Raw genomic sequence first — 23,449 nt, forward strand, 5'->3', positions numbered from 1 at the left:
AAGCAAAGATGTGGTTGCAACGTGGCAGGACCGCTCAATTTTGCAGCTTGCTGAATTTTCTTGGTTGACTGCGAATAAAATTGCTGCAAAGCAGACGTAAAGGTTGACGCGGGCCGACAAAGGTCCTTACTGTAACAACATATTATTTTATGCAATCAGTATTAAAGAGAGTTTACACATCCGGCGTGCAAACGATGCAAGAAATGCTCCCAAGATGGGCAATTATTTTGTGTTTAAGATCAGTGTAAGTCCCAGATGGTACAATTTTATTTTTGGATCCTCAAGATGCAAGACTACACCATTTTTTCCTCAACATGCTAGAGCCAAAATCAGACAAATTCATTAAAACAGCAAGATGTTAATAATGAGTGAATGAATACATGCTTTCTTTTGATTTTTCTGGTCATTGGGTGCCTCCCTGTTAGCTGAGTTTTAAAGGACAAAAGTGTTTTGTTCTAATTTCCTAATTCAACACAATAGCTGGCAAAAGATGTCGTTCCGAGCGAAACTTAATTTTGCTTCTCGAGCTTGACAGATGGCAACTTCCTCCTCAAACTGTAGTGTTTGCGGTTGGCTCAAAGTTTTACTTTGGAGAGCAAAATATGGAAATCAGAACGACAGTCGTACACTAGGTAAGACACCTCGCATCTTGCCTTGGCAGGAGAAAATATATAACAATGCTTAACTTGTACTTCTGCAGGCTCATGAAATTTAGATTACCTGCAACAAGGGGCTGCAATTGGAGATGAGTGTGAAATTCTCTCTAAAAGACTGTAATTTTTAATCAGATTTTTTTATTATATAGATTATTAGGGTTGTCCATCTTACAGCTGATTGAAAAATTATAAAATGCCTAATTAAAACCTTTTTTTAAAAACATTTTTCTCTGTAGTAGGGTAATCAAGCATGTCTAATGTTGCAATTTATTTTAATTTATCTACCTCTATTTATTTTTTTCTGTTAACTTTTATTTTATACCAGGTCACACCGTCATGCCCCATCTGGCTACCAATTAGGCCCTAATCTCGCTTTGTCATTTAGAAGTGGTATGCGCGGTTAGGATCTCATGACATAAAATAATTGTACTTTATTATATAACTGAAATGTAAATGTCAGTTAATACAAATAACTGATAGGTGTCAAGGGGTATAAAATACTGCATGCATGTAAAAGTGTAAACAGAAATAAAAAAATCATAAATATCCAACATTTTGCCTAGGTGTGCGGGATGTCCAATAAAGTGGCCACAGAGTGACATGGGGTGGCCATGGCGTCACCATGTAATAATGAGCTAATAGAAGCTAGCCTTTTGGCCTATCAGGCACAGTTTAAGGTACATTTTATTTTTGAAATGTCAAATTTCATTAAAGTACATTGTTCCGATATAAAGTAAACATTGAAGTAAAAATGCTTTTTGTTCTATTTTTTCATCAGCATGCAATATTTTCACTGTCATGAAGGGGCTGCAGTTACTGGTGACTGGAAAGCTTACATTTTGTACATTTTCTTACATTACAGTTTTATTTGGATTTGAACAAAAAAATGATGTGCACATTATATATAGTGTTATATATACTGAATTAGTAAACAAGCATGTTGCAAAGATGAATACAAACTGCCAAACAGTGAGCTAATACATTTTTGATTAAACATTTCTAAATCATAATCATTCAACCACATTGAAGTGTAAAACTGATCAATATCCTGAGCACTTTACTCCTGTTTCTCTTGAGAGAAATCACAAAGGCTAACATTTCATTAGGGCTTTACTCATTTATAATTGAGTACGTTATCATACAGTATCAAGATGCATAAAAGCTCCTACAAGAAAAAAATAGGAAGTAATTTTAAGTATCCCTGAGGTTGTGCCATTTGATATTAGACCCGAGAGTTTGAAAAATATCCACAAACTAAAACCACTGTCAGGCAGATTGAGCTGTATCTCACTGATCATCAAAGTATTAATTCCATGCAAGTGTTAACATTTGTTTAATGATTTCTAAACAATTTCCATAACAATTCCCATCACTTCCCTTCGGAACATGATTTCAAAAGAAATCTACAGTTGACTGAAACAGACACTGAACATAATTCTGAGAAGACTGCCTTGATCTTGGTCATTTTTTTTTCCAATTTTAAAACCACGACCATAAAAAAAAGAATGGCTCCATTGTACAAAGGCAATAGTTAGATGTCAGAATCAGTGGAGGAGAATTTGAATTGTACGATCAAACTGATTGTCGACGCAAAAGCCTATCAGAATCTGACCCGGTCCTCTGCCTCTAGCCGCAGCTTTGATGCGTCTAACTATAAAGTCGATCAAAAGTTGCATTGTACATAATATCAGTAATATATGTATTTATACCCCAAAGGGGAGAAAATTATGCTTTAAAGCACGTACATAGGAAAACCATTTGTCATTTTCCGTCCACCTTTTAACTTGCAATTCACTGTATTGTTTTAAATAATGTGCCACCAGACAGAGACTGCCTCGTAAAATGCAATTTCTTTAGCTAAAGGAAACTGTCTTGCTTTTACACTTTATATAAATATATAAATTTCTTCAAATACCTTGAGTTAGTTCAATCTTTTAATTGGGAAAATGTTGCACCCATTGCTTTAAAACATCAATTAGCCCAAAATGTTTCAAATACTGAATTCTATTCATTCCTTTATTAAGATTTGATTAAGCAATAAATGATTTTTTTTCTTCTCTTTTGAACATATTTTGATTTCCTCTTTGCATGAAATGTGCACACACATGGTCAGACAACAGACCGCATTCTCTTTCAAAAGTCTTTCAAAAGCGTGGAATCCTGGTGGACATATGGAGGTTTCAGCTATAAATGTCAAATATTGAGTGACATTTCAGAAAAAAAAAATAAGAGCTGTCTTCTCCAGCCCGAGATAGCCCCAGGTTGTATGATTTCTGTTTAAAAACAGAAGCTATTAAAAAGAAAAATAACACTTAAAGCACTTTGTATTTTGGTGGATGAGTCATGTTCTCTTTTATGACATGACAATTAAAGGGAGAAAAAAAGGAAAGAAACGCAAGCACTAAAGATATCCATTTCTGACAAAAGTAATTGATATTTTATTAATGATGACTACTCAACATTTTTTTAAGCAATGACCAATGTGTGTAATTATGGCACAAGTCAGATTCAATACTTCACATCCTTCTATTTAGGCATTCATTAGTCAGTTCAGTTGAATTATCAATTTATATATAGAAGGTAGGTTTTCTTCAATGGCACAAAGCTAGTTGGCTTTTTCCTTCTTTGTTGGAGGCTCAATTCTTACACGAAATACAGATTTCAGGTCATATATAACACATTACTAAAGCATTTTGTAGCGAACAAGTCATAAAACCCAATACATTTAAGCAATTAAGCAATATGTCATTTTGAAAATTATAGACGCAATCTCACTTTGCCAAATGTGAACAATCGTAATAAGTTCTAGTTTTGTATCATTAATCTTTTGGGGGGGAATTTGTTCTGAGTGGATAACTGTCCAAACAAAAATAAAAAGGGCAATAACAAATGCCTACACTGAAAGAACATTTCCAGTTCCACAATGAGGTTGTGAAGCCATTTTTTTAGATTTCCTGTTTAAGCAAATTCAGTTCCCTCGTGCTATAAGATCTAACCAGAAGTTACTCTTAGTCGTAATCATTCGGCTCCTCTTTTTAATGGCCCATTCCATTTCTCTTGCGCAGTACTGTATAATGTTAACTCTTTAGAACACAGCCAAATTCCCACATCCACATGGCACATCTAAAATCAAGTACAATACACAACTGATTAACTGTGGCAAAAACCGGCTGCTATCATGTTCAAAATTGACCTTTTTATAGGAGCAGATGCATTTGGAGCCTTCATTTTTAAGCACCGGCAAACCGCAGTGATGTCGTTTTGACATCAAATCCCAGCCACGAGGCTGTGTTCGCACTTGTCTGGTTTTGTTGGGTTAAAATCAAGTGAGGATGTGATTGCTGTGCTGGTGCTGTTCATTTGGTCAAACGTGGTGAGCAAATAGCTCTGTGACGGGAACTTTGGTGCGGAACAGTTCACCTCAGCTCAAGTGTGAACATTACATTGAAAAAAATAGACACAGCCACGGTTAAAATGACATCATAACATGCTTGATGTAAAAATGAGCAGGTGCTGCAATTTCTATGCATCAGTATTATGTATGCTTTTCAGGATACTTCAATTGATTAAAATAAGAAGGGTAAATAACCGAGTAGACAACATTTTGTTTGAAAAAGAACTTTCACCGCTCGCAATTGTGTCCCGGTTTGGTTCCCTAATTAATATGCTTTTGTTTTTTTGGACAACTTTGGGTTCACTGATGAAAGTATCAGTACCAGTATAATTTTGTTTGATTGTTTGTTCTTTGGAAGGGATGTTTGTCCTCAATAGTCAAGTTGAGCTGCTCACATGGACCCAGTGTCCAACAAACCTTCCTCATCAAAGAACTAGTTGGTCCCTCATGCTGCAGGATACACCAAAATGTCCAACAGCTTCACAGCTAAAAGCCATAACAATTCTAAACACTTCCACCCCTTAGTTGAACCATGAATTTCTGATCTGATGTGATTTCTGGCCTTGCAAACTTTTGGTTGCTTTTGTTGTGTCACCCTCACTACAGAAATAAGTATTTGGTATGTTTGCACTAATAGATTAAATTTGAGCTTATTTGGTTTATGATTGTCACTATTTGCCCTGGAAGAACGTTTTAATCAGTTGCAAGCAAGAACAAACACCTGACTGAATGACAAATATACGCCGGCAATCACAAGTGCGATGCTGCAACACGATAACTCATCCGTCACATTATTTGAACTGGGTTGAGGGTGGGGCTAGTGGGGTGAGATGTGTGCTTTAAGAAAGGCAGCCAAGCTATTTTGAGTTAATAACCTTTCAGGAAATGGCGCAGATATTTTCTCAGTTGCAGCTCCATGCAGAACCAAATGTCATTAAACCATTTTGCTGCTGATGAGGTGCTTTTGAGTTGTATGTAATGGTAAAATCATAGAGGTGATCATGAAAAAAAAAAGAAACACATCCACAAGAAAACTACAGAGAAGACACTTGAGTAAGAGTGAATAAAATGATATTACGTTGTAAGACACATTCCGACAACACATTTCCTGCCATTTCAACAACAAATGAGTCAAAAACATTCAAGAATCTGCGGCTAACACTACCTGGACAAGGGGCAGTGTTATTGCAAACCCTTGATTCTCTTAAAGGGCCGCTGCAGTGTGTTCCGTATGGTGAGACACATGTTCTTGTTCGCACCTGCGACCCTTGACCGCATGTTACAGAGCAAGAGCTCCACTGGGACCACTCCTCTGCACCTGATTCACCTGTATGGGAGAAGGGTGACACTAGTTAAATGCAGCGTTAAATGGGGGCGTGGCTAAGGAGGGGCAAGTTGGGCAGTAAAATGAGGAGAGGCCGAAGTTAGCCGGGAAAAAAACTGCTTATTGCAGATTGAAAGGCACCACAAATGGCGCTCTACATTCTATTATTTATTTATTTTTTGAGTGACCTTTGGCGAATAGGAAATGGATTGTTTTGACAGCAGTCACAAAGGAAACACACCACTTTGAGTCATAACAAATGTGTATTTAGACAAAGATCACAGAAATGTGGGTATCATAAATTTAACAGTAAACTTGCATTCTAACGTTCTTTCAGTTCATCTCTATAAATCTTTCCAGCATTTTAGTGAAACAAAAACATGTTGGAAAAGCAAGATAAAATTCTCACAAAAAAAAAAAATTCACAAAACTTCAAAAGAACATGGTGACATGCAAGGATGGTGATGTCTGATATAAGAAGATGAAAACGGTGAAAGATGAAAACGGGTTGTTTCAGCAGTGGGAGCTATGGATTGTAGTATAGTGCACAACAGCAAAACTCAAAAGTGATATTTGGATTTTTTATTTTCATCAATCACTTTGAAATTCAATCACGTTTATCGCCCCCAAAATGATGATTGGCTTTACAAAAAAAAGTACAATTAGTTCTGTGTTGTGGCAAACTGTGGGATTTTGTTCTTGTTAGAGAGTTAACGCTATTATTTTTAAATTAGCATTGGGACAAAAACATAAAGCCCACTGAAATCCAATCCAGATGATGCAGCTTGTATTTACAACCGACATCATAATAAACCCGCCATGCAATTACTTTTTACATTTTTCAAAAAGGTTGCATTTTATTTGCGTGTTTTTTGAAGAAAGGTGAATTATTTAAGCACCATACGCTTTAAGACAGATCCTTACAATATTGCATGATCGTATAAATTGATTGTCAATTAAGTATCAGAACTTTGCGACTAAATTTGGACATTAGAAAATAGACTGGAAGGTGGATCAATTTGTTTGATGAGGCAGCACAAGAAGTGTAAATAAAGTGGCGGTGAAGAACAGAAAATCACACCGATATTAGACGTTGACATGGATGCAACATAAAAGCGATTATTGCATGGAGAAGTGTTGATGAGTGGATGTTCATTTGGGGAGATGGTAGATTGCAAATTAAAATGGAAATGAAAAGTGTTTATAGATGTTTTAAAAAGACAGCAAAGTAAACAGAACAACAAATGGTAAAACACTTTCCCCAAATCAAAGAACAAAACTCTCCAGAGGAAAAAAACCCCCACTAAATAAGTTTTATTTTTAATTAAACCAACTTCAATTATTATAATAGCATGAGAATGAACTGAAGATCGTGCTTTGTCATTTTTATGGTTGATTTTATGTTTCAGTTTTAATTATTAAGCTCTACTTCAGTCAAAGTCACATTATATCTTGGTTATCATCCTAATGGCATTTAATGTATCACGCAATAAAGGATTTGAACGACTACATCGGGCCTTAGCTTTAAATGAATGCTATGTTACATTCAGTGAGTAAACATCTACATGAAAACATAATAAACAGATGCCCAAAAAACCTCAACTATGTTCAGAGTAAATTAAAAGTAAATGAGAGATGTGTCTTAGATTATTATTTTTTTTTTATGTAGTCATTGAGAATGAGTTGGAAAAAATAACAAAAATACAAAACATTTCCTCTCAAGAAGGTGCAGTACAAGAGAGAGCATGCATGATGAAATTAAGTTTAGTTAAGAAAATAAAATAGGGAAATATAACTATTATATTACCAGTTTGTGCCATAAATTTAGCAGATTCAGCTTGCTCCTGCAGGGCCTTTGTGTCATGAACTGATCTCGGCCGCTGACTTTTTACTGTATGCTCTCCGATCATTCCATACTCTATGAGACAAAATAGAGGTTGATATGAAAGCTAGGCTTAGAACACAAAACTTATTACATACGCTTGGTCAGGATGTTGGAAACAACCGCAGTACATGGCTCGAAACAAAGATCACACATGTTTGTATTTAATTTGCCCTTCACTCTAGGGCATAGAACAATGCAACAAATTTAAGGGGTGAAGTCAAATTATTAATTGAGCTTGTAAGCAGAGTGTCGACACATAGCAAACATGCAAATTAACTCACATCGCTTTTACTTGACTACCACGTCAATCAAAGCGGCAACCCTCCCTCCCGCTGTCCAGCATACCCAAAAAAGAAAAGGAAACCAAAATGAAAGTAAAATGTGTAAGCTGTAAGAAAGCCACAGAGGAGGGGTTCATGGACATAACATGCGATTGATCCACAGTTTCCTCTATTGTTTCATTTGCTTACGTTTTACTGGGGTCAAATGACAGTGGTTGCGTAGTATTTTGAACTGTGTACTTGGTAATGCATGCTCGCTTTGTCTTCAAGACCGGAACAAAGCCATATGACAATACTGGCAAAAGTAATGGTTGACTCAAGCAAGACGCTATAGACAGTAGTTCTTTATTTTTTGTAACTAGGTAATATGTTCATGCTTACGGCAAAAGCAAATTCACATCTAGTGGAAGGCAATAACTTTTGACAGTGTGGTCCTAAATGATTTCTAAATGCAGAGCAGGTGATGGATTGGAAAAAAAAAAAACAGCAATCACAGGCAAAAATTATTGAACCTCCAAAATAGTCACTGTTCAGGAGACTCCGAAAGGTATTGCATCGTCAAAGAGAGCAAGCCATTTCAATGAATTTTTCAATAAATTGTAAAAAAAAAAAAATTGTGAAATAATACCAAATTTTACAAATTAGGTAAATACGCCAGGCCAACAGGCCAAACCGGGCAATTAAAAAGCAGTATGCCCCATACACAGAGATATAAAGCCTACGTCCGACACATGGAAACACATTTCTTGAACCGATTGGGTTTCATTGAATCCCTCTGTGGAAATCATCTATGGATGGAATAGAATAAAACATTGAATAACCAAAAGATTTTAAATTATATAATTTATCCAAACATTCTTCTATTGTTTTTTTTTAATCAGTTTGACAGAGCAGATTACACTGATTGTATTTTGAGTGTGTGATATTACTGTCTCCCAAAAGTTCCATAATTGTCTAGTGAATCTCATTCCCGCTATAATTGTTTGCAATTTATTCTATTTACAACTTATGGTCAACAGATGTGGTTTTTGTGTCGGTTTTGATGAAGTGTAAAACATATTCTAGCCTGAGAAAACTTGTTTGTGTTGTTGTGCATATGGTTGCATTTTTGACATCATGGATTTTCTAAATGTGTTTTAAAAGTTGTCTGCACAAATTGTGTGCACCGTTAATGCAATATACAACTATCCTTATTTGTGATTTCTTTTCATTTGGAAAGTGGTGTCCAAAGATTGACAAGGCGTTATTATTTGATTGATTCCCCTACTCACTTTTTTTGCATTATTAACAATTTACTAATACCTTTATTTACTGCACACTATGGAACAACTCAGCCTACTGTACATCGACGCCAGCCCTTCAGGCAGTTATATGGCTTAAGTCGTGTTCAAATATGAACACTAATGACATTCACGTCATAATCGACATTTTTAACATGCGTAATATCATATTTTTAATCACAGTTTGGCGATCATTTTCCAATGGTTTGCCTCTCTTTGGATTTGAAGACGCCTAAGGACTATTGGGTGGGCGAAAGGATCAAAAATGAAACTAGACAAGTAGAGAAAAAGTAATTCTATTGAGATATTAATTCAAGTCAGTGGTGAAAGGACAGATTACAATCATTTGTTAGAAACAGGTTGAAATAAAGTGCCTGAACTTCAAGACAGGACAGAAATCACATTTGCGATCCTTTAAATTGTAACTTTTGATACAATTCTATCTGCAACTTGGGAGAGCTATTTAGACCTATTAAATAGCTTAAATTGAATTTAAAACTCATATGTCTTCATTCTGGATTATTGAAGAATAAAATTGTTGGTATCCATCAAACAGCAGAATTGATCAATACATATATCCATCACGTTTATTTTTTTTCTTCAGATGAGTTATTCACTTTACCAGGCCTGCATATCATTTTAGCATGCATTCCAGAATTTTTGACGACAGATTTAAAATGTTTGGGGTTTTTTGTTTTTTGTTCTTTTTTGCTACTATGGAGATGATTCTGCATAATATTAGGCTCTGTCAAATTAATCCACTTTAATAAATTGAACTGTCTTTATTGTTAAAGGGCCATATCATGGGAGTTCAACTTTTGGGAGATTTTAAACATGTTAAATATGATTTCTCACTTTAAACACCTCCACGGCTATTTCACTTAATTGATGCATTTTTAAGCATTCCTTGCATATTCTGCGCTCATAGCACCACATCGCTTCACTAGAGCAGATAAATATGACCTGCGAGAGGCCTGATAACAATAGCAAGCACCCGTACAAGAATCAATACATGCCGATCTTATCCACATCTTTTGGTTCCGAAGTTGAGGAGGGAAGGTTTTGGACCAAGTCAGCCAAGTAAACAGCAAAGTTTCATTTATTAGTTGCAACGTTTTGCTGCAGAAGATGCCAAAGTGGCAAAAATGTGTATTTAGGAGTACACGGCCATACAATCAACGTCACTAAGGAAATATTTCACCCAGGGACAAAACTGTAGTTGTGAATAGGTACTGATTAAACAGAAAGAAGGGGTCTTCGTGAGTGCCGGTTCTTGACACTGTTTTGCATTTTAATGTGAGTAAAACGCCTGTTTTGGCATCAGTAAAATGCCTGCTTTGGCTCCTTCATAAGGAGGATATCCTTGTGAGGAAAGCGGTCAAGATGATGGATGGATAGATGTTTTGTGGCTGGTCGTCCTTGAACAATGTCATGAGGTGGGCGAGGCACCCACACGGGGAGAGTTACGGCTTCTGTAAACAAGACGTTTCATTTCCTAGTTACAACTATAATTACTTCAACTAATTATTTTGAGAAATCTCTCTCCATACACCTAGTCCAATCACAGGTACATTTACAAGCAAACTAGCAACATCTCACACACACACACTCTCATTAACACCTATGCACATTCGAGTTTCCAGTCAGACTAATTTGGAATTTGGAGGAAGCTGCATGACCCGGAGATAATCAACAGAATCACAAGCATAACATGCTAATCCCATGATTTGAACCCGGATTGGAAGGCAGTAATACTAAACACTATCCTTCTGTACTATCAGGCCCTAAATGTAGCCCTTACTATTATTCTTATTCTTATTATTCTTATTATTCTTATTATCATCATTTTCTAATGGTAATGCCATTTCTTGAGAATATCACTTAGATTCTGTGCATCTCTCTCTCTCACTCTCTCTCTGCATACACGAGAATGTACACACAAAGAACATCAGTCAGAGCTGTACAAAGACATATAATTTCTATTTCTTATGTTAATGTTATAAATACCCTGAAAAACTTTATTCAGCCCATGCACTGATACTTTGAACATCAAACCTGCAATCAGTCCAAGTAAGAGTGCAAACAAGTCTTTTAAAAGGTCTAAGGAGAGCATTTTACGGATAAATGGCGGATGAAGGCGTGCCTCAAGTTCCTAACAGCTTGACATCAACAAATCATTACAGGTTTGGGAAGGAGATTGGCTTTTTGCAGCTAAAAGCAAGTTGCTCGCAATTTTAAGAAACTGATTGGTTGACCCTCATGAGTCGCACTGCTTTGCATGTTAATCTTATCTCCATAATCTATCTGTTTGAAAAGGAGTATCATGCTTTTGCTTCAGTTGGATTCTTAAGCCGGCCCCTCGGGGAGGATTTATCTCGATTTCAAACACGGGACAACAAAAGCAGATGACAAAGGGGAAAGTCTTGTACAGTGATACCTTGATTTACGAGTGAAATTTGTTCCATGATCATGCCCGTATCTGTTACCAGCCGTTACAAACATCAATAAAAAAAAACATTCGACCAATTCCAGGTATTTTATAAAATAAAACTGCAATTGGCTGGCATCCAGTTAAGGGTATACCCAGGATACTGCCCCAAGACAGCTGGGATAGACTAGGATGGACTTTTTGATGATCCTTTTGGCAAATAGTACTTGTCTACCTCAAAAGCAGTGTGTGTATATATATATATATATATATATATATATATATATATATATATATATATATATATATATATATCATCTGTGTGTGCATCTGTACTGTACACAAAATGTAGAAAGATAGTGGAGTCTAATCGATGGTGGAGCTAAGTGGCAATAATATCACTTGTTTTCACAGAGCATAAAGAATATATTCTTGTGATGAGTTTTATATTGTTTGTCTACATGTGCTGCTCAACTATTCATATTCAAGTAAATCACACTTTTTTTCACCTCTTTTGATAAATACAAGTATAATTTCTGTTCAGTTTTTTTTCCTCAACAAATTTATACTGCAAAATCAATGTGAGTTTTTTTAGAACATCTGTGAACATTTTTTAGAACATTGCGTGTTCGCATTTAGCTTGTAGGTCTTCATCGACATCTTCATGTGGTTTGGTTATATAGGTACAAAATGGACATGGCACTAATTGTGCGTGAGGTCTGTATGTATTATTAACACAATTGATTAACAAATTTGTGACCACTTGGCCTGTGATTTAACAGGAAAGCAGCGTGGAAATGTTGAATTGCCATAACACTGGACTGTTTGCTCTCATCCATGCCAAACTATTCCGGTGAGCCTGATTTGTAGGGCTCAAGAGCTTTTCAGAACCATCACATCTCAGCGATGCTCTCAGGCCTAATTAGCGGCTATATTTACAAAGATATTCCAGCATGATTTAATTAATGCCCCACAACTAATTATGAGCAGTATACTTGACAAAAAAGTCAAGATGCAGCACACAATCAGAAATTCCATGTTCCCTGTGTGGGTAACCTGTGTCAGTATTCCGGCTTTGATCAACTTCATGTTGGGAATTTAAGGCTTAAAGCATCAGCAGTGATCCTGCCAGCCGCATTTTCTCTGTATGGACACGTTCCATGGGTAATTCTATTCATAGGCGGCATTGTGCCCAATGCACGATGGTGTAGATCTAACCTGGGAAGAAAATGTCACTTATATGTTGCACACTACTTTCTAGGCTCCCTGTAAATCAAAGTTCCTTACAATTAGAATCAGCCCCTCTTATGATAGCGCTGACTGAGAGAGGCTTCTTTTTGTTGCCCTTGATTTATTCCTGACCAGCCATCTCAAACCGGGCTCTTAATGAGTGGCACTTCATTACTACTGCACTTTGAAGAGTTTAAGATCCCAAAATAGCGACACGCGTTTAGTCCATGCAGACCAGGAAGAGGAATACCTCATTACTCAATGCTTGTCTTTGATCCACTTCCTAACAGCTGAGCTTAGGAGGCTGGTTCATTGTAGTTGAATGTGATGCTATTTTAGGCTTTGTAAGGTGCTTAAACCCGCTTTTGGAGAGGCTCTGACAATGCTGAATAGGTACATATTTCAAATGTAGCCAATTAAAAGCCTATCAGGGTAGGTTTTTAGGATGAATGTTTACTTGCTATTGTATTCCTTTATGTGCACTGTTTCTGCATCCATCCATCCCCCCCTCCCTCTTCTCTGGTTCAGGATCACTGGTGAGCTGGAGTGAACTGGACGAGTCGGCAGTCACTCAGAAGGAACATCAGACCAACCACCATTCACACTCTAGGCCTTGAACCAGTGCAACGTTTTTCTTCATACTGCTATGTGTTTACAAAACAGATGTAAAGAACCCAATAAAGGCCAAAAACCGTTGGATGTTTTCCCTTCATTCATTTGTGTCACAATAAAGTTATATCGGATCCGCATTCATTGTAATAAATGAAGGCCCTCTATTGCACTAGAAATACCTGGATGCTTTAGAAGGTGCAAACTATTAAATTCGATTAAATTACTAACGTGACCAATACAACCATCAAAATGTAAAGAACATGACATTGGCATTAGCATGTTCTTTTAATTACTAAGTAAATGTTATAAATATGTTTTGTTGAAGAGATCACATTGCATGGCACTCATTTTTTTCAAGAATCTCCTCACTGTTATAAACAGCTATAAGTATAAATAGCGGTTGAGTTGGCATCATGAGTCATGTGTTGGAAATGAAAAATCATTCCCAGGCTTCATCTGATCAGTCAGAAAACATCTTCTCATACAATTATTCATTGTACAGCTGTTACAGCACCGCTTCAATTCTTCCACAACCTCAAGGATGGACCACCATAAGATGTTAAAAAAAAAAAGTCAATTTGTCCTTCATTAAGAAAATGAGGGGGTTGCACTGAATCCGAAAATGATCATCATATTATCCGTCATATTTCCTCTGCCATCTGTTTGCTTGCTCTTGACTCCTCTAATGACTCCGATTGCAGCCAAATTAGAATTCTGTGCAGCCGCTACTTGCACCTCATTGAAAAAGGATGTGAACTCTCCCAAAGACAAGATAGTATACAGGCAGACGCTGAGAGAACAGCTTGTTGTAAAAATCAGCTTAGCGCATTTTGCTGCACTGACGTGCAGGCAAAGAAAAAGTGCTACAGATAATTTGCAGCACATATCCAAATCACAAGGTTATTGAGCAGTACCACGCTGGGCAACCTAGATGGAGCTCTGACGTTATCAAAGCACTGCATCAAGAAGCCCTGTTGCTGGGTGCTATAAGCAGATGATCCCTCGCTCACTCTCTCTCTCTCTCACACACACACACAAACACACGCACGCACACAGTCGCACAGGCTTCGGGTTTTCACGTCACTTCAATTCATCCAAACAAGCATAAATTGAATCTGTTGAAAGTCACAACGTTAGATGCGGATCCCCCAAACTAAACTTTATTCTATAATGATGTGCTACTGCAAAAAAAAAAAAAAAGCCAGAAAATAAGTATTTCATAATAATAGGATGGTTTAAATAACATGAAAGAAACTGAGAACATCACCAGGAGCAAAAGAAAGATACTCCCTTTCCGTTTCATCTACCCACAAAGATTTACCCTCTGCATGATAATGTGAGGCGTGTATTGTGGTTTCAGTTCCGCTGCATGATGCTATCAGAAAATGGATCCGCCTATGGAATGTTTTCAAGAGAAAGCGATGCCAAGCTTGCAGCTTATAACTAGCAAGATCCCCAGCTTTTCCCACCAAAAAAGTGTGCTGAACCACCCATGAGTAAAATTGCCGCTGCTGCAGGGCACAAGTGAAAAGGACTACTGTGCACCGACAGAAACAAGGATGGAAGCAGATTACTAATGAAACTGACTTTGAAAACATGGTTGGTTCTGAAAACACACTTTAAATTGTATACTGCACTTGGATACTTATATTTGGGATACTTTTGATTTGGGTACGCGTGTCGTCAGTTTATAACAGTTTATAAATACCGTATCCATCCATCCATACAATGATTGCCCTTATATGGGTCACCTAATCACATCTTCACTTCATTTGATTACTCTCGTTATCTTCATACATCAGTTCAATTACTTAGTTGCTTTGTTTATCGGTACACAGGATCTTGTAGAAGCTATAAAACTAATATCCATGAGACTTGACACAAACTCATAGCAAGAACTATTTCAAAAGTATTGAACTTTCTCATGAATGATTCCGCACACATTGATATTGACAACCTAACGGACGTTGTTCCTACTGATCACTTATCACAAATCTCAAATGTGCTGTTTCAGCTGAAAACATTCCTCCTGTGGTTCTGACATCACTGTCTTTCATAGACACATTTTTATGGGGAGAGATTTGCTGAAACATCACTAATGTTTCATAGTTTCAAGTTTCATAGTTCACAATTAGGTTAAAGGGATCATGAAAAGTCAACTTCTTGGCGCTTTTAACCATGTTACAATGATGATTTCTCACACTAAACACCCATAAAACATTATTATACTTCATTGATACAGACATGAAAACAGCAGTTAGTAAACACTGAAAAAGTAAAAAATTACACAAACACAAGCTCTATGTATTTTGTTTGACTATTCAGTAAAAATAGCAGCAGAAAACATTTGAAAAATGAGCCTGTAGAAAAAGTTTCATTTACATTTGCATACCTGACTATTAATTTTCTTGTGTAATCAAGTAAATGGGAAAATTCATATTGGGCAAATAACCTCTTGTTTAATAATATGTAAACTCTGTTCATATGTTGTAATCGCTCAATTTTTGGGGGAGTATATTCCATGATTTAGGGCAATTATATCTATAACCTGTGTTCTTTTCAGATTAATTATTTATACTTTGACCTTAGTTGAGGACTACACTTTACAGAGTGCCCTTCAAGTTAATTATGCTTCTGTATTGTCGGTTGACTGAAACCATACAAGGAAATATCCACAAAGTAGCCATTGTGATAGTACTGAATCAGCTCTTGGCATCAATATGGAAACACACAAGCCCAGTAGATGACCTGGCACTAACACACACACCGCCAAGCTCAACGCCACCATGCCAAGCCGTGCATCTGTCAAGTGAGAAACATGACACATTTTTATAGCACCTTTTGCATCCACTGCCAGTTTTCAGAGAGCATAGCTTGTCCTTTTCTAAGCTATTTTGCTCGGCGTGCCTAAGAGCGACCTTGGTTTTAATAGAGTCGTAGTTTGCACCCTCGTGGAAATTCCAACACTTCCAAAATAAATATAGACATCAAAAATAAAAATCGCAAAACACAATAAGGGCATTTTCACCTTTAGGAGGGAATGGATGACCACAATTTTGAAGCAAGATAAATCATTTCCAACAAGCCGCAAATGAGACTTTCATAATTCATGCTGTCAGTTTTTCAACGGCTCCAATCATGTCTGCTCCTTTTGCAGCGGTAAAACCCAGAGCTTCCGACTGCCACCCTGCATCTATCAGCGCAGGGAACATTGTGTCATATGCAAGTTAGTCATGAGGAAGATGCCTGCAACATGCCCTGTCTTGGCTCATTGACTAAGCTCATGTTAAAGCAAATACCCTCTCCAAAATAATTACAAGGACACAGTGGCGATGCTGAAAATGTCCTGAGACAAGAGCACAACAGCGGCGAGATGAGATTTTTATTTAATAGATTCTGATATCGAGTTGGGGAACATCACATCAAATTTATAGCACTTGTTTCATAGATATGCATGGTTGCACCGGACTGTACTTGCTTTGTCCATGTTTTATTGAGTTTTTTTTTTTTTTTGCTCCAGCCCAATCAAAAGAAGTCATTTGTATTACTTTCTTCTGTTATGCAACAAATAATTTACAAATGCACTTTTCTAATTATATTTGTGCTGATGGTAAATTTGGGGAGGTGAAGTGCTGTTTTGTTGTTTGTTTTTTTGAAGGAAACACAATCGTACAATGTAAGAACACATCAATGTTTAAGCAGTCATCAATTCAATTCACTCAATGTCTAACAGCCCCTTTGAGATAGCTAATTTTCAGTTTTATACTCAGATGAAGATTTTTCTCTTGATTGTTTTCATGTGCAAGTGTGCTGCTCATTTGTACATGAATTTCTTCAGCTGTCCCTTGTTGTGTGAAGTTAGTGTGAATAATATCTTGTGTTTTGTCCAGTTTGTCACAGTCGTCACACAGTCACCCAATATGCTAGCTTATATACATGATTCATACAAAATTCTACCTTTTAATACTGTAACCGTGGGTCAGAGTTAAACTTCACCAAATTGCTCCCGATCATCATTACAAACTCATAGTTAAGATACATACACAGATAAATAGTCTTTAATTTGAGGTTGTACAATTTTGAAAAGGAAGGTTTGAAGCTGGGCTTATTTTATATATCAACAAATATTCCTGCACAGTATCTGACCACATTTACAAAAAATGAATACAGTAGCTACTTTTTGACCTCTTAATTAGTTAATGATGTGTTATCTATTTTCTTAGGAAATTTGAAAATGTAAACATAATAATAATAATGACCTGCTATCAATGACATGGCTTGATCTAAACAACTCCAGTGTGTACAGAAATCAAATGTGCCTTACTTGAATTCAGTACAGATGTGATTTGTGGTTTGTTCCCTACATCTTAATATTCCAGATAAGGCAAACTGATACACAGTCCCTAAGTCTAATAATACTACTGTAGAATGATCATTTCAAACTTAGCATTTTAAAAGCGAGGTTTCATAAGCCTGCATTGTGCCAGCTGGTCGGAACAGCATGTTGCCAGTTTCAAGCTGAATGCCAGTAAGTGATGAAGCCATCAGTATATTGTAACTCAAGTCACTGGATAATATTCACCAGGGGACATTAAGATCTACCTAAAGACAGGACTGTGGGAAATTAAAAAACCCTCTGTCTTACAGTTTATTGACAGTCATTACACATTGCAGTGCTGACCCAAATCAAAATTTTAATGGACTAGCTTCCTAATTCTTGCCCATGAGCGACAACGACTATAAGGTTTCCTATTGTCTTCATTGGACATTAACTGTGGCCTATCAAATGACTAATTAATGCAGATTCCAATTATCTGACAGTGACTTAGTAATAACTGTCCCAGTGGGGGTATTTGCGTGGATATGCTTACAAAGCACAGTCACATGATCAAAATAAGCATGTGCATGTAAGTCTTAATTAGATCAAATTACTGCAGTCATTCACGTCATCCGTTATGATGGACAAAAGCCACACACCTTTAATGATGCTGTTGATCCGTGATGGTGCTTTGTTGTATGTTGATTAGTACGCCGAATGCAAGCAATGTAATTCGGTCACATACACGGCCTGACCTTGTAACCAAATGATATATTCAAGAGATGCTGCATTGAAAAGATGTGGGGAACAAATGCATGCGATGGAGTTAGAAATGACTAATCCGTGACAGCTTCTTGTTATAGGCAGCAGGCGAGGCAGCCAAGAGTGGCATTAGTATTGGGAATTAATTGTTTTTTAATGTGCACGTCTCCACGATGCATCGCCACGAAGCTATGCACCATTACTGTGGTCAATTAGCCATTCAACATTTCACCGTTGGCCCAGTGTATGGAATTGATTACCGCGTCACAAGCATTCCCTGCAGTTACCATGTGGCGAATATAAAGTATTATGATGAGAAAAAAAAACAAATATGTTTAACTAGAGGTCTTATAGATTAAACTTCACAAGTTGAAGCCTAATCATTTCATATGGATGCACTGATATGTAACAATATTCTCTTGTTATAATATTTTTCGCCTGCCAGCAGTCTTATTGCAATTGATGCTTATAATCTAAAATCGTTCACAAATGTTGGAATTCACGAAAGGGCTTAGACATATTATTGGTGGTCAAAAACTAAAGTGGTGGTAGACTTTATATCCTGACTAAGTGGTTTTTTTTTTTTTTTCCAACTGCTTGTCTTGGCATTTTTTCCTGAGCATTTCCCTGCAAATACTGTATATTTACATTTGTGAATCAGGCCTAGCTATTTAACAGGAACTTCAGTGAGGAGTCTTAATAAGCTTTCCATAAAGAAACTCTATACATATAATTTTCGCTCATCAACAAAATATGAGGAAAATAGCCTTGCATCCCTTGCATCCCTTTCCTACGATCTAATGAAAATGTATTAAGCTTTAAGTTCAAGCACACCAAAAGCGTCGTTTTTGCTCTGAGCTGGCTTGTTACAAAAGAGAATAGTGCGTCAAATGAAAGAAGAAACCAAGTAATTCAGACTATCCTTTCACCTCATTGTGGCATTTAGAAGCATTGATGAATGCATATTTTCTGTATTTCCTCACCATTTTATATTGGACATTGCTCAATGGGCACATCAATCAGATGTATTCAGCCAGTAATTGTATCTCCATAGATGTAAGATTATATCAAAAGTGAGGGTACTCAGAGGCCACATCTTAGTACTTTTATATGATGTAACTAAGAAAGAATAAACCATATCACAGGAGGTCACCAACATTTTTTTATATAACATTTAGAAGTCATATATATTTTCTAATATGAATAAGATGTTTGCATAGGGAATGTATGGATTACAAACATTGCAGAACGGCAGTCGTGAACAAGAAAAATTGAACCACATCGTCTTTGGTTTTGTGTTATGTGTTTAATTATTGATTTAAAACAATCAACCAAACTTTTCTTCACTAGGACCTTTTCACATAGCAAAAAAGATAAGTCCTATTTTTGTGCTCAGGCTTTTGTGCTAGGAGTGGGGTTGGACAGAGATTTGGCCATTTGGTAGACAGATGTCGCTAGAAACAGGTAGTTTGGGGCGGTCTGCGCCACCAAGGCATCAACGCAGTCGGCTCCAATCGTGCCATCTGAGCGGTCCCTCCCCATTCCTCTAAATAGGATGCACCTGACTTGCACAGAAAGTCTAGAAGTTGCAGAAAACGAGAGGGCGCCCAACTTAATCCAGGAGGACTCTGATTTGCTTGTTCCGGAGGTCCAAGCATGCAAAATACATATAATACAGAACTGTAGGAAGACCTCCACGGGCAGTTGATATCAAATAGGTCTGGGAGGATGTCACAGCTTTTGTGAATGAGTCTGTCCCACGGCACACAGAGAACCGTTACCCAGTGTGAGAAGTAGTTCAATGATGTTAGATGAAGAGTTGAGGGTTATCTAGGGGGAGCTCTGTGAAAAGCAATAGGCAACCGGTGATAGGGGCGTTTCCCTTTTTCCACTATTCACATGTAATCCATAGTGTTTGGAGGCATGCAAGATGACATAAATCCCGATCACACTGTCCATTATATGAATCGTTTAAAATGATCTTTTTTTTAAAGTTCTTCCCTCTCTCCTGCCATTATCTTCTGCCACTTATCCTCACTTGGGTTGCTGGCTTGCTGGTGCCTAACCCAGCCATCCGGGCAGTTGGCTGGAGAGAGACCCTGTGATGGTTGCCAACCAATTGCAGGGTACAGCGACCATGTATGATTTTGGAGTGTGAAAGAAAGCTGGAGTGCCCAGCAAGAACCCACATGAGCACAGGGAGAACATGCAAACTCCACACAGGATCGATCTCGGGACTTCTGATCTGTGAGGCGGACGTGCTAACAACTACCTTGCTGCCGTCTATAAGGAGTTTCTTATTTATAATTTATCACTAAAAAAAAAAACAGATGTAAAGATTGTTTCTTACATATAATTTGATCTATTATATATTGTTTCAATGACAATTTGAAATATTACCTTAATAATAAATATAAATGAATATAAAAACATGGCTGTCAATTACATAATACTGTATAGAAAAAATTCTGATACATACTACTGTATTTGTTCTATTATATGTATCATATCATTTTTACAAGGATTTCACTTATTCGTATTATATTATTTATTTGTGCCACGGTGTTGGCAATAGAATACAATGACAATTGAGGATGAAAGTCAGTATGGGCTTTTTTCAAATACTTTTGTAGACCTACAAAGGTAAGGGGATGCTTGCGCCTTTGTTTGATGGAATGTGGACAACTTGTTTGTCATCCAACGGTAAAAGGCTGCCTCATTCCCTTTTAATGTAGCACAGCAAACACAGGAAACATACATCACACCAAAATACTGATGATGCACAAGCGCAGAGTACTTAAAAGGGACTGCAAGATGGTCTTTACTGTGGAAGATGTTTGGTTGACTGCTGTTGATGGGCCATCCTTGCGCCCATGGGGTGGGGGGATGTGTACGCGTGTGTGTGTGGTGTGTGGTAGTAGTGGTGGTGAAGTGGGGGTCCTCAAAAATTATTTGTCAGATGACAACGATTATAATTTGTTCAATAAATTGATTGCTATAATGATGCAGAGGGTGTGGCAAATGCCTTGTTATTTAAGAATGAAATACATATGATGACACCTGTCCCTGGAACTGAATGTGTCTGCCTGCTCACTAAAAATGAAGTCCACCTTTGGTCACAAAAATGCTATGTGGGCGTGGAATACAATTGTGCCAGAATGACAGCTGAGACAATTCTACCAAACTCCCTAACACTGAACACTAGACTTGCTGTTGCATAATGAGGCTATGCAGGTTTTTACACCTTGCACATGTGTGCTAATCTACCAAATTAGGACCCAAGCCGTCCGTGCAATCGACCCATGAAGTCAGCCAATAGCAATTTTGGTAATTACACTATGTTGAGAGAGCGAGAGAGAGCAAAAGAGAGAGAGAGAGAGAGAGAGAATTATACTTCACATAGATGAAGATAATTAGTCATCAATAATCACATAGTCTGACGTCTGACTTATTATGTTTAATTGGAGTGTGCCAAAAAAATCGATTCACATAAGAATTGGGGTTCTCATTCACTACGATTCAGAATTGATTTAAAACATTCCAAATTTGATATTGGACAAAAAAAATCTTAAAACAAACCCGCTTCCTGTCCGCTTTTGTGTGTTGGAGGCGTACCGTGTCATATTGTCAGACGGTTGGCAAAGTCAAGCTTATGTAGCAGGACACACAAAAACACAAGATGGAGGAAATTCAACTGGCCCATCCTCATTGATGGGAAAGATTTACACCCTTACAGTGGTGAAAAATGCTGCACTCAGTGGAGCCAAGGTACACTATACCGCCACGAAGGTTTTTCAGTTTTTCAGACAGCGCCACAGTTTTACTTACCAGTCCCTTGACCAAAGTGATTCGAGTGGCACTAACATGTGGTACATGAACTTCGAGAGCAACACAGTCTTGTCGCATTTTGCAAACTTGCGTAATGCAAGAAAGCCACACGGCCGTGAATGTGAATGCATCGTTCCACTCCCATGCTGGAGAATTGGGTTTGACCGTCACGGATTTGGGGATTGTGGCTGATAATGCTCCTGACATGCTCGCAAGTCCACAGATTAACAACTTGGCACACGTTTCATGCTTTGTCCATACTCTCGATTTAGCTTCTTAGTTCATTTTCCCATCTTGTGTGTCATAATGTGCTAAGAGTTATGAATGTTTTTCATTTTGGCAACAGTTTTTCACATAATATTTTGCTACTGCAATTTCCGGTGTAAATACAGTAAAACTTTGGTCTATCCTTTTTACTATTCAGATTCACTTTATTTTGTGTTATCTAATCTTAAAGTTTAAAAGCTAAAAAAAAAACTCTAAATATATGACAAATAAAAATACAAAAGCTCAAAAGATTCCCACCCTCTAACGTTTAACCTCTTCTGCAACTAATTAGGCTGCCATACAGATTCCCTTAGTCAAGTGTTTTTATTTGTATTTGGCACTGCAGTATACATAGCTTCTCAAACACATTAGCAAGATTGCAAAAGGGGGCGGGCAAGCACCATTGGATGTACTTTCAGCGAACGCCATTTGAGGTTGTGGAGACGATGTCAGATTACAAGCAGACATGAATGACGGATTGATCCGCATAGAGCTGACAGCTTGAAAGATCACTGTGCTCTAGCCTCACATATATTGGCTGTCTGAGAGTCAAAGACTATTTTTGTGTTGCAGACACAGAAGAGGTCACTATGTAATGAGGGTCTTGGAATCAAAGAAACAACTCTGATCCATATAACATGTGGCAGGACAGAGGGCAAGCAATCTTCTTTCAAAAGGAAGAAAGGTTGTTTGCAAGCCACAACCTTTCCTCAGAAATGGTGAACCACAACTTTTCTTGTCCTCATTTTCACTCACCCCATTTGAATCTTGTCACCGACGGATGACAATCACTTTTTACAGTCGTGTGACTGTTTCTATACTGCAGTGGAAAGCATTCTAAATATCGATTGAAGCTTTTATGTTTGAAACTCCTTGATCCTTGAACATATTATTTGACTTTCCGGTTCCAAAGAAAATATGAATTTGGAACATGCTGTTCAAAGGCTGTGTTATACCAGATATTTTATACATATCTTTCTTAATAGATCCATACCATGCTATTTGAAACTTTCCACCAATAACTATGGACAAATATATGATTATATATTACCTTTGTCACAATGGTGATTCAAATTCTTATTAAATATGACTTATTATGGTGGCTATCATTCTAAGTTAGATGCCTGGCTTGCTAAAACTTCACATCTCACCATACGGCTGTTGCAGCACATTATGAGGTCCTC

General features: G+C 37.3%; 1 protein-coding gene across 7 annotated transcripts in view; it reads right to left on the minus strand.

Moving 5' to 3' along the window:
- Window positions 1-23,449, minus strand: part of adgrb3 (adhesion G protein-coupled receptor B3) — a 128,559-nt gene that overhangs the window by 72,033 nt on the left and 33,077 nt on the right. For 5 of the 7 annotated variants that reach the window (XM_088420859.1, XM_088420857.1, XM_088420855.1 and 2 more), the window contains exons 3-4: window positions 7,182-7,292; window positions 5,216-5,377 (exon numbers count right to left, since the gene is read on the minus strand). The exons of 1 other annotated variant lie outside the window; for it this stretch is intronic. In XM_088420859.1, coding sequence (XP_088276985.1) covers window positions 5,216-5,377; window positions 7,182-7,292 — 273 coding nt within the window. The remainder of the gene's footprint in view (window positions 1-5,215; window positions 5,378-7,181; window positions 7,293-23,449) is intronic. One more of the 7 variants, XM_088420858.1, reaches the window with a different exon arrangement.

The sequence above is a fragment of the Hippichthys cyanospilos genome, chromosome 8 (assembly GCF_059441005.1).
Source record: "Hippichthys cyanospilos isolate Australia breed blue-spotted pipefish chromosome 8, RoL_Hcya_1.0, whole genome shotgun sequence".
Classification (NCBI taxonomy): Eukaryota; Metazoa; Chordata; class Actinopteri; order Syngnathiformes; family Syngnathidae; genus Hippichthys; species Hippichthys cyanospilos.